This window comes from Danio aesculapii, chromosome 7 (assembly GCF_903798145.1).
Source record: "Danio aesculapii chromosome 7, fDanAes4.1, whole genome shotgun sequence".
Taxonomy (NCBI): Eukaryota; Metazoa; Chordata; class Actinopteri; order Cypriniformes; family Danionidae; genus Danio; species Danio aesculapii.
This window is the reverse complement of record NC_079441.1, coordinates 29,805,682-29,820,379: the sequence shown is the minus strand read 5'-3', so window position 1 is coordinate 29,820,379 and position 14,698 is coordinate 29,805,682. Positions and strand designations below refer to the sequence as shown.

Sequence of the window (14,698 nt, the reverse complement as noted above, 5' to 3'; positions counted from 1 at the left end):
TTACAGATAGGTTTCCATTGTTCCCAACCCCCGATTTTACAATACAGTTTTACTTTCTGAAAAACCTCATAAGCTTTCGAGAAATGTCAGCAATTTCCTCATAATTCACCATCACCTTGTAAATTCTGTGTAATACCCATGTCATTATCCACATTTGTGTCCTGATATGTCACAAAAACACTGTATTGTAGAGTTTATTTTTAAAAAGGCAATGCAGAGATTATATCTCATTAGAAGATTACAACAATTTGGTGCGAGTCAAGATATTCTGGAGATGGTATACAAGAACTTGGTTGAAAGTGTTGTGAGTTTTATCATTATTCCATGGTATGGACTGTTGCCAATTAAAAAAAAGCAAAAACTATGTCGAGTAGTAACAATTGCCAGCGCAACTGTAGGTAAAGCACAAAGACAACTAAATGAAATGTATTCTATGAGATTTAAACAAAGTTGTCACCTCCTTTAAATGTAAAATTTTAGCTCTTGCCATCAAAATGACGTCTTAGGCAACCTCAATTTAAGAAAAATGTGTATCAAATGTCCATTGTGCCGACTGCCATTAGAATTTGAAACATACCACCCACCACCCTCCCCCGCTCTGCACGCGCACCCCTGGATAAAATCTCCCGGATTTTATGCTCGGAATGTTAGTAGATATGATTTGAAATGCTGAGTTTTAGGTATAAATAGGGTTAATTGAGTTGTTAATGTGATTTATGTGGTGACATTGAATGTATTTGTTAATTAATAATGAAAAAAAAAAAAAAAAAACAATGCTACATAAAACCTTTCGATTTTGAAAATGAAATCCTAACGTGTATAATCTAACAATGTATTAGCCTAAGCAGGAACAGTGGTGAGAGGCAATAGAAGAATTGACCATTTCAGAGCTCATTGTGAAACCACTAGTGAGTCATCAAGAGTAAGTATTTAGGTACATTCAGTATTTACGACAACCCATCACACACACCTGCTATCAGAGCCCTGTCCGATCTCTCGTTGTGACAACGTGGAATATACGTGACCCAGTGATGTCCTCAAGGAAAATGCTGAATTCTTGAATGTGCACAAGCCCTTTATGTGAAAGGAGACCATCCTAAGAGGACTGGACAGGCCTAACCACTTCTACATGACTGTACAATCATCTAACCCCCCCCCCCCCCCTAACAGGCCATGACCTCTTGTTCTTAACTATACAACCACAGACAACAAAGCACTACAAAAACAAGTCTCCAAATGCCCACTCACACTATAAATGAAAACTATACACTACTAAAAATTAGGGTTGTTTCTTGGCATTGATGGTTTCATGAAGAACGTTTAACATCTATCATCATTCTATAAATGGTTCTTTAAAGTGAAAAGGTTCTTTAGATGATTCAAATGTCTAAAATTACTAATAAATAAATGTTTTAGAGCATCTGTGGCTTGCTGAGACTCAGAAATGGGTTTTGTGTGTTGAAATAGCAAAGTTGCAATGGCAAACTAATTGGAAATGTAGTTTTTTGTTGTTGTTGTTAATTGTTTTTACCATCTTATACTTGGCTAACTGTTAAAATGGGGACACCTTAAACTTTCTGTAGTTTAAAGCCATGTCCACACTTACAGTTGAAGTCAGAATTATTAGCCCCCCTGTTTATTTTTTCCCAATTTCTGTTTAACGGAGAGAACATTTTTTTCAACACATTTCTAAACATAATAGTTTTAATAACTCATTTCTAATAACTGATTTATTTTATCTTTGTCATGATGACAGTAAATAATATTTGACTAGATTTTTTTCAAGACACTTCTAGTGACATTTAAAGTGACATTTAAAGGCTTAACTAGGTTAATTAGGTTAACTGGGCAGGTTACGGTAATTAGGCAAGTTATTGTTTAACGATGGTTTGTTCTGTAGACTATTGAAAAAAAAAAAAATAAAAAAAATAAATAAATATATATATATATATATATATATATATATATATATATATATATATATATATATATATATATATATATATATATATATATATATATATATATATAGCTTAAAGGGGCTAATAAGTTTGATCTTAAAATGTTTTTTTTATACAAATTAAAAATGGCTTTTATTCAGGCCGAAATAAACAAGACTTTCCAGAAGGAAAAATATTATCAGACATACTGTGAAAATTTCCTTGCTCTGTTAAAAATTATTTGGAAAATATTTTAAAAAGAAAATAAAAATCAAAGGGGGGCTAATAATTCTGATTCAACTGTACATGGGTATTTTTTATAAACAAATTTTTCCCTGCCTTCGTTTAAAAATGTCTCTGCACAAAACAAAACAAAAAGTTTCAAAATCAGTTTCCTCTTCCTCCATTTCACAAGTGTAAGTAAGTGTGTTTAAAATGGTTGCTTCCTTGTTTTCTCTTGCTTGCAAAATGTGTATTTAATTGTGTTTTGTTACTTGTAATCACTCCACGCGGCTTGTGCTGTATCTGGTTAACTCTTTATATTCTCATATAGCATCTAAAGCCACATTGAAAATGCAATGCGTGCCGCTTTATTTACGGATTTAAAATACATTTGTGAGCTCTCAATCCACTGCTGTTTGTTGTTGCTATGGCCACCATCAGATGTTCCTACACACATGCGGTGGTCAAGTTTCAAAATAGTTCAGCTTTTGCTACTGTGTGGATTAATACTGAATGTGTGTCATGGTTAAGAATAGAGCATAATGCTGGTGTGTTTAACTGCATTACTCTAATGCACTCCTACATTGGGCTCACACATTTACTTTGCACTCTGACTTCTTCAAAACTGTTGACAAGCCATGGTGGGCGATTCTCTCTGTCTCGTGGTGAACAGACTAGGTCATCGGACCAATCAGCGCAGATTAACATCACGCTAAGAAGGGGTTTGGGAAGAAATGATTGGCTGAACATGTCATATGGGAGTCGTTGGGATAATTAGGTAAAAATAAATGCATATCATAAGACAATGAAAGTGTTTTTTGACCTTGCATGCATATCATCCTGTTGTTGGAGACCTCCAAAATCAAAATATGACCTTTTTAATGGATAATAGGGGCTCTTTAATGTGCATGTTTGCTTTCAAAACAGTCTATTTCCAATAGTGCAGTTTAATAGGTTTGTCAGATATTTACTCACTAATTCAGTGAATAAATTAGGTTAAATCTTTCAGACTTATTCAGATTGAATGTTTCTAAATCATTAAAGAAGGATCGCTTGCTAATTATTCAAATTGCACTAGTCACAAAAGAACATTAGCTATCGCCTGTGGTCTGCATGTACATCTCAACAGAGATTTTCTAGACTTTATTTCACAACATGCAGTGTTTTTATCTCATCACATTCAGTTCACACATTAAACTCACAGTGGGTAAAAGATGATTGCCCTGACGATGAGCTGAACATAATTAACAGTGATGAAACTGCATGCCTGCTTCTCACCACTTCATATTCTGAAAATACTTAGTTCTTATAGCTGATGTTACCATTTCTTTACTTAAATATTGACGATCTGTGATAAATAAATGAATGAATGTTTTTGGTCTAAATCAGTAATGTGAATGGTTTCTGGACTGCAAACTACTTACAGTCTGTTTCATCAGATGTGATAGTACTCGCTTGTCACTGGCTGTCATTATGAGACAAATACCTCAAGATATTATGCCTCAAATGAGCCCTAAAGGAAAATGAGTCTGTCATTATGAAACACACAGTGGGATATAATGGCCCACGATCCTAATGCAGAGGAGGCCGAGTGGTGCGAATGCCAATGAGTCAGAATGTTAATTGTACCAAGGGTCTTTTATAGCCGTCTCCATTGACCTGAATAGCCATGAAAGGACATTAAACCTTCAGACACCAATAACAGCATTAAAATGTATAAATCTTTTTGATGCTTCATAACTCCTCGTAAGTGCTTCATATGAACCATCAACAGTCAGATATTAAAGAATCTCTATGTGAGATATATTTTTATGCTTTAGCACATTGTCCAGCATCAGAAAATAACCCTCATACTTTCATTTCAGTCTATTTTTTAAAAAAATGTTGATAATTATATAGGTTTATTCAGGAGTTTTTTTCTCAATTGCTTTACTGTAAACATATATTGTGTACTAGATTATTGTCTCGTCATGTTAAAAAAAATATAGGGACTGCATAATAAATAAATAAATAAATAAGGGGTGACGGGGTGGCGCAGTGGTTAGCACAATCGCCTCACAGCAAGAAGGTCACTGGTTCAAGCTTCAGCTGCATCAGTTGGCATTTCTGTGTGGAGTTTGCATGTTCTCCCTGTGTTTGTGTGGGTTTTCCCCAAAAGTCCAGAGACATGTGGTTTAAGTGAATTGGGTATGCTAAAATTGACCGTACTGAATGAGTGTGTATGGACGTTTCCCAGTGATGGGTTGCAGCTGGAAGGGCATCTGCTGCGTAAAACCAACACAGGCTCATTCTGAAAATGTTTCTGGAGACCGCGAATTACGTAGCCAGAGGTATGTATGGCTGCATTTTTTAAACGAATGCTACGGGGTGGTGTGATGCCGTTCTTTTTCGCGCTTAACAGCTGACCGCTTACCTCCGTATTGACGACATTCAATCATTGATCGGATGCAATCAGTTTGTCCCGTTAGCTCGCCATGTACGTCGGCGGACTTGAGACGCGAAGAGGAGTTGACCACTCGAGAGAAATTTGAAATCTCAAAAAGCATACACAGCAGCCTCTCGAGGATTCGCGAAAACAAAAACTGCAGAAAAGCGTGCCGCCCGGACGTATTTCGCGGTCTCCAGAAACGTCTGTAGAGGTACGTTTTCAGAATGAGCCTAGGTTGCATAAAACATTTGCTGGTCAAACGACCCCAGATTAATAAATGGACTAAGCTGAAAAGAAAATGAATGAATGAATGAATGAATGAATGAGTAAATAAATAAACAAACAAACATTCTGTGGTTTCTGTCTATAAGGGCCTACATAATTCAATTGAATTCTATATAGAAATAAATAAAGTAAAATACCTAAACAAACATGTTTCAAACTCCAACTAAAAACTTGAATTATTTTTTGCATTCAGGTAAATACATATTTAATCACTAATAATAATAAAAAAATATACATATTAATATGTAGGTCAAACGGACCTGTAAATATATATATTTGTAAGAAAAATATATTTGTTACCTTTTTTAATCGCCAAAAACCTTCACTCATTTTTTTGTGTGTATTCTAAGTCAGGCCATTGAAGAAAATGAGAGTTAAAGGGCACCTACGATGAAAACCATCTTTTGTAAGCTGTTTGGACAGAACTGTGTGTAGGTATAGTGTGTCCACTATCATATTGGAGTGACATAATCCCAACAAAGTCTCATTTTTAAAAAAAATTTCCTGATGTTAAACTAGGACCAAAATCCCAGTGATTTTGAGACCCACTGCAACGTGACGTAGGAGTGTGGTTTTCCCTACCGACCGATTGATTGACAGGCACCATGTTTCTATAATAACACGTATACACATGTCAATAGAACATATTTTTGCAAAGAAACTGGGATTAATTATCTTTCCCAACAAGACAGTAAAATCAATATGTAATTCTTAACCGCTTTAATCACCATGGCCGCATGGTGTCAGTAAACACTAATATGTGTGTACTGCAAATGGCATTTGTGTGAACCTCATCATTTCAGAAAGGCTTGAATAAACTCAACCACAAATACATCAAATAAACTTAATTGGTATTTTCAGCTAATGAGCTGTATGTCAGCTTCATTCGAGTCTTACTCTATCACTGACTGCTGTTTATCTGATGTAATCCAGGAGATGCAGATACGCATGTGGGAACGGTGGGTGGGGAGAAGCAGCTCATTTGCATTTAAAGTCCCAGGCTACAAAAACAGCTACACTGTACTTAGACACCAAAATGGGCAGATTCTGGAGGCTATAATAAATTATATGATGGATATTTTGAGCTGAAACTTTACAGACACATTCATCTTATTTTATAAGTAAGGCTTACAGGTGTTCTTTAAATAATACAAACACAACACTGATTTGGCTTTTAATTCAGGCAGGGACTATGGGGAAAGTGTTTAAAACATGACAACATTCATCTTTTTGAATGCTTATTTATTATTTTACCCCTTAAAATGGGCAAGCCAAAGAAGTGTTGTTGTTGTATTTTTTTAAAATAATTTTTGAACAGCGGCAAATGCTTTGTACAAGCAAATTTGTGGAAACCTTACATTACATCAACCCCCTTCAAAACCTGCCAAATGTAGAGATCATGGCTAGCATGAGTGAATTGCTTAGACACTGGGAAAGAAACCAGCGGTGACGCTAATTGAAGATGCATAACTAATGATGACTGAGTCTCATCTGCATATTAGGAGAGAGAGCCACAGTGCCACGCAAAGAGACGTGTCCAATAAGGCAGACGTTTTCAGAAAGAGCGTGTAATTCTTGCTCTGCTAAATGGTTCAAATGCCCTGTAAAATTCAAACGGGAAAGTGTTTGAAAAAGAAGAAATCCCTAGAGAAAGCCAGTAAATGTGCATGGGAACAGAGTCAAAAAATACTTCTCCAGGCTAAAAGTGTGATTGTTTTATAAATGTATCCCTTAAAACCTTAATGCAGAAATTCTGAGCTTAAAAACAGCATTCAAAGCTAAATACCAGAACAAGAGTACAGACATTAATGCTTAAAATATCTCTTCCTCTTTATGTACTGTAAGAATATCATGATATAATAACAAAAAACTAAAACTGTAGGGCTGTAATGCAAGCATGTTCATTTAATAAATGAGCGCTATCATATTCATAACACTGAAATGCACTTATCGTTTAGCGGGCACTTTTCATTCAAGGTGACTTCCAGAACATTCCTGTAGGCACAATACCCTTGCAGTGACTTAGGGTTAAGTGCTTGCCCACGGGTATAAGAGTGCCAGCGAAGATTGAAGCAGCTATATGTCATCCTACCTGGGTTTGAACCTGCACATTTATACCACAGAACACCAAAATTCAATACTCATATCTGCAACATAGGCTTATTAGAAATATGTGCTTCGTCCTACATTTTTGTAAAATGGAAAAAAAAGAACTTCAGCATATACAGTAGTATACATTTGACTGCAGTTTCAAGGAAAAATGAACACTACTGGACAGTATGGCGCCAACTTTCGCTCCTTTTTGCAGTAATGATAGTTACAGGGTCATATTACTGACAAATGAAGGATTATTTTTATGCAGTTCTTCGCACGACATTAAATAAATACCACAAAAGACTTAACAGTGTCTATGATCTGTAGTTGAATAAGTTAGTTAGTGAGTTAGTTAACTTTATTTGTCGCCACAGGGAAATTTAATTTGCAGCATACGCTCAAATAGAGACATCTGACATTTCACATTTGGCATTTATATAAATAAATCATATAAAAACATGGTATTCCTACTCTAATTAAATATCCAGTCTACTGGCCATCAACTGCTACTGAGGGAGGTGGAATTAAAAAACTTAATTGCTTGGGGTATAAATGATCATTTATTCCTATTTCTTACACATCTGGGAACAATATTGATGACCTGATGGTAACAATTAGAAGGTGTTTGATGAAGGATGTCTCTCATCACTGACAATCATGATAGCCTTATTTAGTAGTCTTTCTTTGTAGTTTCCCTCGTCTATACATCAACTCACATATGCACAACTTTTCTGGCATGGTCAGTGTATACAATTGCACACTTTGTACCGTGTTGTGCAGAACGCTTAGGTTCATATCCGGAGAAGTGTGGTTCCACATATGAGATATAAGCAATGTGCTTGTTTTACTGTCAATGTAGTAGCAAAACTATGTGCTTGCAGTGCCCTTTTCTCTTCTTTTTGCTTAGAAAAAAACACTATTGGTTGGGTTTAGGGACTTATATAGAAGGACGTGTATCTGAAATCTACAACAAAACATACCCCAAGTACTCTACAGGCCAGTCCCTTCAATTTCTGTTTTCTCATTCAGTCTGTTTATGTAATCCTTAAGTCTACATTTCACTCATTCACTTTCCTTCAGCTTAGTCCCTTTATTCATCAGGATTTGCCACAGCGGAATGAACCACCAAGTTATTCAGTATATGTTTTAAACAGCAGATGCACTTTCAGCTGCAACCCAGTACTGGAAAACACCCATACACAATCACATTCACACACACTACGGCCAATTTAGCCTATTCAATACATCTATTACACATGTGTTTGGACTGTGGGGGAAACTGGAGCATCCGAAGGAAACCCATGCGAACACGTGGAGAACATGCAAACTTCTCAGAGAAATGCCAACTAACCCAGCCGGGGCTCAAACTAGTGACCCTCTTAGTGTGAGGCGACAGTGCTAACCACTGAGCCATCCCATTCTACATTTCAGTTCATCTCATGTTATGTATATAGTTTGTACAGTATAATGTGCGTGTTTGTGTGTGTGTTTGTGTATAATAAAAATACAATTCCATGCTTAATTATTAAATGAATCAGTGAAAATTAACAGAAAATATTAAGTAATTTATAAATGTTGCTTGAGCAAATGAGTATTTGAATGACTGAATAAAATCATCTGACACTTATGACTGTAGTAATAACAGTTTAAAATTAATCTTGACAGTAATAAATAACATTATGAAATGTACCGAAAGCAGAAACCATTATTTATATAATAATTATATTGCACATTATTAGTGGTGGAAAGAGTACTGAAAAGTATCTGTTGTGAATATTACTCAAACTAAGAGTAAAAAGTAGCCCTTTCAAAAGTACTCAAGAGTAGTGAGTATTACACTGCGAACAGCTGATGTGTTTACTTGCAATTTGTGCATGTGTGTAAACATAACATTCTGTTGTGCATTTGGTGACTATTTAAGGCCATTTGGGCAGTCTAAACAGTCTCTGGGTCTTTTCATATAAATATTTTGTACATCTTCTTGGACACTTTTAATGCTTCAAAACAGTTTGCTGCCTTTATAAAGTCATAAGGTTGTTCAAAAGGATGCAATTTAGTTTCTATGTGTGATTTGATTGGACAGGAATGACAGGACTGATTTTTCTTTTCAGCCAATCTCCATAGACAAGAAAAAATAAAGTAGAGATGCAATTTGAATGAAAATAGTAGGAGTAAAAGTATCGATACTGCACTAAAAATGTACTCAAGTGAAAGTAAAAATACAGATTTTTAAACTACTTAGTAAATTACAATTCCTGAGAAAAACTACTCAATTACAGTAATTTGAGTATTTGTAATTTGTAACTTTGCACCACTGCACATTATTAGTGTCTTTATTGTATTTTAAAGCAAAGGTACGCAGTCTTAGTAAACACAAGAGATTTATTTGAACAGTAAGTGGTAAGTGAATAAGTGGTACAGTCAGTCCCAAAGAGAGCCTCTTCTTTTTAGACAATGAATACCAATCAAGCTTGTTCTTCATTGTTTTTGTTCATTGTTTTCTATATCTTGATTTATTCTGAATTGTTTTTCTCATTCCTTGTAGTTCAGTGTTATCTGGTTAATTAAATACGATTAGATATCTTCCAAATTTATATCTACGCTTTCACACTGAGCAATTTTATCATCAAAATGATAAAACAATCACCATTTACACGTCTAATGTATTTAATTTTCCTCATTTACTTGGTCTAATCCAATATTCATTAACTCAAGCAATCAATAAGTCTAATTAAAATGCTAAAAAAAAATCTTAATAATGTAATATCAAAATGATAAATGAGGCTATTAACGAGTGTAAAGAAAATTAGCTGGCTATTTTAACAATGATTTGAAATCAATTCCAAGGCTGGTCTCTGTATCTGTTCACACACAAACACACAAGCACACGTACCCACATGTTGTGTTTTCATGTTCAAGGGCTCTTCTCAAAGTGCTTTTTACACTGTAAAGACTGTATATTCTGTCCCTTAAACTCAACCCTCATAAAACATTCTACAGTTTTACATTTTTCAAAATACTTACATACAATCTGTATGATTTATTAACCATTTTTTTCATGAGGCTCAAATAAAAAACTACAAAAAGGTCAATATTACTCCACTTGAGGAAATATTTGGTCCACACAACATAGTGAACACCAGAACTTTATAATGTACAAACCATTTATTATATGGCCCTATCCTAAGCCTACCCATCAACCCAACCCTCACAGGAAATCTGTGGCAAATTTTGAATGTGAAGCACGTTAAGTATGATTTTAAACAGTTTGAAGGCATAAGGACACAAGGCACATCCTCATAAACCACCTCAACTATGTATACCTACATTATATCAATGGCATTATACAAATTTGTGTCCTCATAAATCACATAAACAAGGACAGAGACAGATACCTTCAGGCGGAGGCGTATGGTGTTGCAGTCTCTCAGCGGATTGAGTTTAAGCGTATCTCCGAGATTATTACAGGTGGATCTCAGGTGCTCGAGCTCACAGCACACACACACGCCGTCACTGTCAAACTTGATCTGCAGAGAGACAGAAACAAACTGTTTTCAGCTTCATGCAAGTCAAATCTTTATTTCTGCATAAAATGGACGATGAAATTGTGTGTCTGCTCAAGGTGAAAACACAAACACATAAATGGGGCAGGCCAGGGACAAGTGTGACACGCTAAATTCCTTCCATCACCAGCGTGTTACAGCGATCACACTTGTTCAGCACAAGTTAAATAGAGTGTTCTGTCTGCCTGAAAAAGCCGGATCATATTTCCCCTTGAGAAATCGTCAACAAAACAAGATTTTAAGGTATGTCCAATAAATTCTTTGGCTGCTTCGGTGCTTTTGAATTTAAACTAAAGTTAGCATGAATGGCAGCTACTAAAAGTGTAGCCGGCAGCTTGCAGACAGGGTCATATTGATGAAATAAACTACCTGAATTTAAATACCTTTTTCAAAGCATATGTAGTATAATATTATCTTATCTTTTACCTCAGTTCTGGTAACTACTAACGGTAGCCGTTTATTTACTGTGTGGGTGATATGGTCAAACATTCATTCATTCATTCATTTTCCTTCGGCTTACTCCCTTATTTATCAAGGATCGTAACAGCAGAATGTATCACCAATAATTCCAGCATATGTTGTACGCAGCGGATACCTTTCCAGTCGCAACCCATTACTGGGAAACATACACACACTACGCCCAATTTTGTTTACCCAATTCACCTATAGTGCATGTCATGCTGCCATTGTCAAAACAGATGACCATTATAAAATATTTCATATCAGATGATCTCAATGATTGTCAAAGTTTAAATACAGATTTTTACTCCTGAGTGAAAATTGTTGAAAACAAACTGTTAATTTAAACTACTTTTTAATAGTCAGAACATTTCAAATGCATGTCAACATGATGAACAATTGATACATATGATGCGCAATATGTAAAATAATAAATATTTATGACAACTGCTTTAAATCAGGTTTTTGATGAGAAAACTATGGGTATAAATTCATGTTTAGTAAAACAGTAACATCTCTGAAAGGTTATTTAAATATTCTGCCATATATTTAGGTCATAATAATCATAGGGATCTCATTACCATGCTGAAACGTAACTACTGTATGTGTGGTTTCTTTGATAATTGTTTGAAAAACACCAGCGATGTTGAACCACATGAGAAATACAAATGCTATAACAACCACAATTACAGTAATTATAATCCAATCCTTTAACACATTTAAAACATGTTTACACTGATAACATTGTAAATTAATGTGTACACAAAGGTGTAGTATACTGGGAGTATGAAATTTTATAAAATATAAATTTGTCCACTGCAATTTTTTATTGGACATGTTGAGGTTGTCCTGATGTAATGTATATGAATGCAGAATTATTACAAATTTAAATAGACTCTAGTTTATACACAAATTTCACATCACTGAAGTAAATACACCGATTGTATCTCACTTGAAGAAAGTGCCGCTTGCAGTGCAGGTATGCAAGTTGTCATCTGTTTTTAGTAACTGACTGCAATGTAATGTTCTATAAGAATGAAGTGGCCAGTGATTTTATGGTGAACGATCAGTTTTAGTCTGTTGTTGAAGAAGCGCAAGCCTCTTTGATTAACATTTTGAATTTGCACATACAAATAACGTTAGGCGAAACTGCATCGGGAGCTAACCATAGTAGACAAAAAAGAAATTTGTAGCAGAATCAAATAGCAAACAGACAATAGTTTTTTTAATTGTTTACGTGGAAAACCGGTGTGTTCTCGTAACCACAAGGGTGTCGAGTGACAACGGAGTGAGGATCCTTATGCAGGTTTTATTAAGAATTGTGGTCAGACACGCAATGATAAAAAAACAGGCACAAACGGGTACAAACAAGGAAATCCAGAGGCGTCATAAGGTAACAGGCAGATGGTTGGTACAGGCGGCAGACAGGGTAAACAATAAAACAAGGGTCAGAACACATGGAAACTATACCAGGGAATGCTTTGCAATGTTACAGAATAAAAAAACAAGACTCAGCAATAAGAAATTCAAAGTGAGCTGTATATATGTGAGTGTAATCAGTACATGAGCAGCTTCAGCTGTGGGAGTCTAATCAAAGGAGGCTTGGAACAGGGGTGTGTCTGTGGTGCATGACAGGACTTGTAGTTCGTATGGAGACAAGATCGTAGTCCGTGTGAATGTTCGAGCGATCTATGAGAGTTAGATCGCTGGTGATCGTGACTGTTCTACGTTTCGCTATACATCCTTGTCATATAATGCTTCATTTTAGTTTTTGTGAATACTGTTATTTTTATATAAAAAATAACCACACAAGTTTATAAAGGAGTGTAAAGTGCAATACACTCTACATAATGTCAGTTTTGTTCTTCTTTCTGTTTATAAGTACAAAGAACATTTAAAAAGTTAGGATTAAAAATAAAACCAGGGCATAACTCAAAAACAAAAATCTTAGCAAAAACAAAAGAACAAACAAACGATCAGACAAAAGAAAAATGTAAGTATAAGGTTATTATACCTTCCATTTTTGAAATGATGGCCCAATCCTGCCACAACACAACATTGCAGTTACTGGTACTACTGTAAATCCCTGAAATCGCCTTCTAACTGGATGGTTCATGGTTCTGTGTTTCTCCTATTTGCTTTAAGAACATCAACATGGTTTCATCAGGCTTTGAACTAAATCAATCAGACATTTGTGTTCTTCACTAAATTCAAGCACTTCTTTTTGATGCTGCTTGCAAGACTGAGACCAATCTGCATGTAAACAAACCAAAACGGCTGTAAACGAATACAAGTGTCACTTTAGAGCATAAACATTATCTAACATTTATCGAACGTGTGTTATCGTGTATAGTGATTAAGTGCTAGACAAAGGCTTTCATTTATTCATAACTATTGTCATCATTTCATAACCCAGCCCTAAAAGCTTTATGTATTGTAAAAGCCAGAGAATTTAATTAAGTCTTCCACATTGTTACGTTAATCGGCTTCCTATATATTCCTGAGCCTATGAGCATTAGCCCAATCGTACATGTTTGTTAGGAAAGATCTTAATAAATCCCGCACATGGTGGTCCTGAATTATACATGCTTTTTGTGTTAGACTGAAACGAAGTCGCCATTTGACCCATATTGCACAAAAGCAATGCGTGAACTTTGCAAGCAGGGGTTAATTGAATTGAGGAAACAACTTCATTAATATTTCAGTCATGGCAGGATCAAGTCTCTGAGGAGGCGAGTGTTCAGTAGACAGAGAGGAGAGATGCTTAATCCAACATGCTAATCCCTAAATCAGGTGGAGTAGAGACTCATGAAGACTCTGAACCTATAGAGAAAGTGCAGGATTATCATAACAGCACCAGGTGAGAACTGCCACTGGCCTCTTAATGTTATATTTCCAAGACAACGTGATTAAGATGGTGTTTTGTTTCTGTTCAATTATGGAGAATTACTGGAGGATTATGAAGGCCTTTTTTTAAAGAAGAGGGCAATGAAAAATCCTTGTGTTATTAATTCTTATTCATTTTTAAAATGAGTATCTTATGAGACAAAACTCCATGCTGTTGAGTGAGTAAAACTTCATATGAGGATGATGAAATCGAATAACTAGGCCCACACAGAATCTGCGACTAAAGATTTTTGACAGATTTTTTTCAGCAATCTTTCAATCTATTTATTATATTAACTTCAGTAATAATATTTAATAATATGCAAGTATTTAGATAATTTAAGTACAAAACAATTTGTAAAATAATATTTTCTGTCATTTAAAGTAAAAAAAATGCTGTGTTCCACACAATTCATTTATGTTGTCCCAACACATATCTATTAAATTGATTTAACAAATTTAAGTGGATTGAACATAAAACTATTAAGTTGTCCCAAAAAAATCTAAAAAATTGTGTTGTTTCAGCTCATTTTAAATAAGTAGTTAAAACTAGCAGCAAAATTATTTTTTTGAGAGTGCACAGTGTACACTGTTAAAGTGTTAAATTCTGGGTTCCACACAATTTCTTCATGTTGTCCCAGCACAAATCTATAAAATCTATAATTTTTACAAATTTAAGTGTATTGAACATGAAATAAATAAGTTGTCTTAAAACGTTTACTTCAGATCATTTAAACTTAGTAGTTTAAACAAGCAGAGAGAAATGATTTGTTGGAGTGTATGAAAGACCTGCTTTAATATACTGTATTTTCTGAGAAAAA

At 35.0% G+C, this 14,698-nt stretch overlaps 1 protein-coding gene across 1 annotated transcript in view; it reads right to left on the bottom strand.

Moving 5' to 3' along the window:
- The window catches only part of fam189a1 (family with sequence similarity 189 member A1), a 209,511-nt gene that overhangs the window by 29,889 nt on the left and 164,924 nt on the right, over nt 1-14,698 (bottom strand). The window contains exon 4 of the mRNA XM_056461590.1: nt 10,365-10,496. Coding sequence (XP_056317565.1) covers nt 10,365-10,496 — 132 coding nt within the window. The remainder of the gene's footprint in view (nt 1-10,364; nt 10,497-14,698) is intronic.